The 1,833-nt window shown below is 30.6% G+C and overlaps 1 protein-coding gene across 1 annotated transcript; it reads right to left on the bottom strand.

Moving 5' to 3' along the window:
- Positions 1-239: 239 nt before the first annotated feature.
- LOC145188666 (uncharacterized) lies at positions 240-1,102 on the bottom strand. Its single transcript, XM_080065140.2, has 2 exons — positions 869-1,102; positions 240-799 (listed from the first exon to the last, which is right to left on the bottom strand). Exons 1-2 carry the CDS (start codon positions 1,023-1,025, stop codon positions 270-272), a joined length of 687 nt encoding a protein of 228 aa, XP_079921266.2. The 5' UTR covers positions 1,026-1,102; the 3' UTR covers positions 240-269.
- Between the last annotated feature and the right edge of the window lie 731 nt (positions 1,103-1,833).

Here is a 1,833-nt window from a genome sequence, read left to right as displayed (position 1 = left end):
GAAGAGCTGGTCTTGGTGGAATTGTTGATGGTTTCGGAGCGATGCACAGTGGGCCAGATATATAGGATATGGTGGACAAAACCTAATTATTACCCAATTGCTCCCCAAATCCATTTAGATATGTAAATAATCATTATATATGAAATAATATTTATTTTTATCAAGAATATTTTAATTTTTAATAACAAAATTACAGTTAATAGGCTTAGTAAAAAAAATTTTTTTAAATCAAACTTCTTTTCAAAAATCAAACAACAAATTGTGTTTAGCTACAAAGAATAAGAAGAAGGTGGAGCTGATTCCCTCAGCAAAGCCAGAACTTCACTGGGGATTTTTTTAAAACTCTTACTATTTTTGTTATGACCTTTTCTTAATGATGTTATGACAGGATCACTAGATACAAGTAGTCTGTTAACCAGGTCGCGATTTGTCTCTATTCTAGAAGTCTTTCTACTGAAATCTTCCCTAAACTTTTTAAAATCCTTGTTGCGGGCCTCTTGTGCCTCCTCTGACATCAGTCCAATTGGCAAGTACTGTCTAGCAATAATGGCATGGCCATGAACTAAAATTTTGTGTACTGATTGTGACATGTAATACCAGGAATACTTAGATATGTAAAGTTTAAGAGCAGTAATACAAAACTCTTTAAACTTGACAGTACCAATTTCAAATCCAGATGATAAAGTGACTAGAATGATGTAAAAATAAAATAAAAGAGTTTCATCTACTTTCAAAATTTTGGCAGTTGATTGATAGTCTGCAAAGGCTCGTCGGGCGGTGTTTCCATCATTACTGGTACCTACTAATTGCATATATGTGATAGTTAACCTGATGATTCATATACAAGTATTTATGTAATTTCACTTACCAGATCCTCCACTTTTTGGGAAATCCACAACCAGTCCTATTTGGTTCATAAATTCTGTCTGGATACGTTTCTTCATTTGCTTAACATTTTCCTTATCTTCAATAGCTCTAGACTGCCACTTTTGAGTTTCCAGCTTGTATCCAATATGTAATACCATTTCAAAAAACCTAATCCAGGAATGAAGGCTTTATATTTCCTTATATTTCCAACTTTATATTTCCCCGGTTTCCAAATTCATAGAGACTAGAATACATAGAATACATAGAATACTAGAATGCTTCTACAGACAAAGAAAATGATTTATCACTAGGTTTTAGTTGGTCATGCAGTATACGTTTATGGACATCACTTATCTTCATATCAACTACAAAAAAATGATTTTAACATAATTAGTGCAACCACTATAAACTAAAATAACATGAATATGGCCATTATTTTCATTTCAGCTACATTTAATTAGGCCAGTATAATAAGCACAGCACCTATTATTACCTAAAACCAAAAAAATAGGTTTGTCGCGAATAGCATTTTACGAAAATTTTTTTTTTTAAATGTTTACCAAACTTAAAGGGGCAGCTAAGAGCAGAATTAAACACCACCAACAGGCTGTACAAATATTGTATTAACTTATTTTAACATTAATAAGCTGTTCCAGCAGGTTCTAAACTATATGCGCCACTTTTAATATAATATTTTGATAATATAAATAAGAATCTTGCCTTTATATTTCAAAATGAAACTGTGAGTTTAATACAAGACCTTGGAATTTGTGGTGGTATTTTTCGTAAAGCTATAAAATCAAATTTTAATAATGTGTCAATTAATTTCGCATATGTTAAATAGTTTAAAGGTTATTCATTGTCATAGTTGTAGGTGATATATCTATTATAAAAATTAATAAATGAATTTCTAAATATATTCAATTGTAAATGATATTTGTACATTTATGGTGTACTATCAAACTA

This window comes from Hydra viridissima, unplaced genomic scaffold, assembly GCF_058129835.1.
Source record: "Hydra viridissima isolate aposymbiotic clone 2 unplaced genomic scaffold, HvirCarnegie_v1 scaffold_8, whole genome shotgun sequence".
Lineage (NCBI taxonomy): Eukaryota > Metazoa > Cnidaria > Hydrozoa > Anthoathecata > Hydridae > Hydra > Hydra viridissima.
Note: the sequence above shows the minus strand (reverse complement) of the source record. Positions and strands in the feature narration are given on the sequence as shown.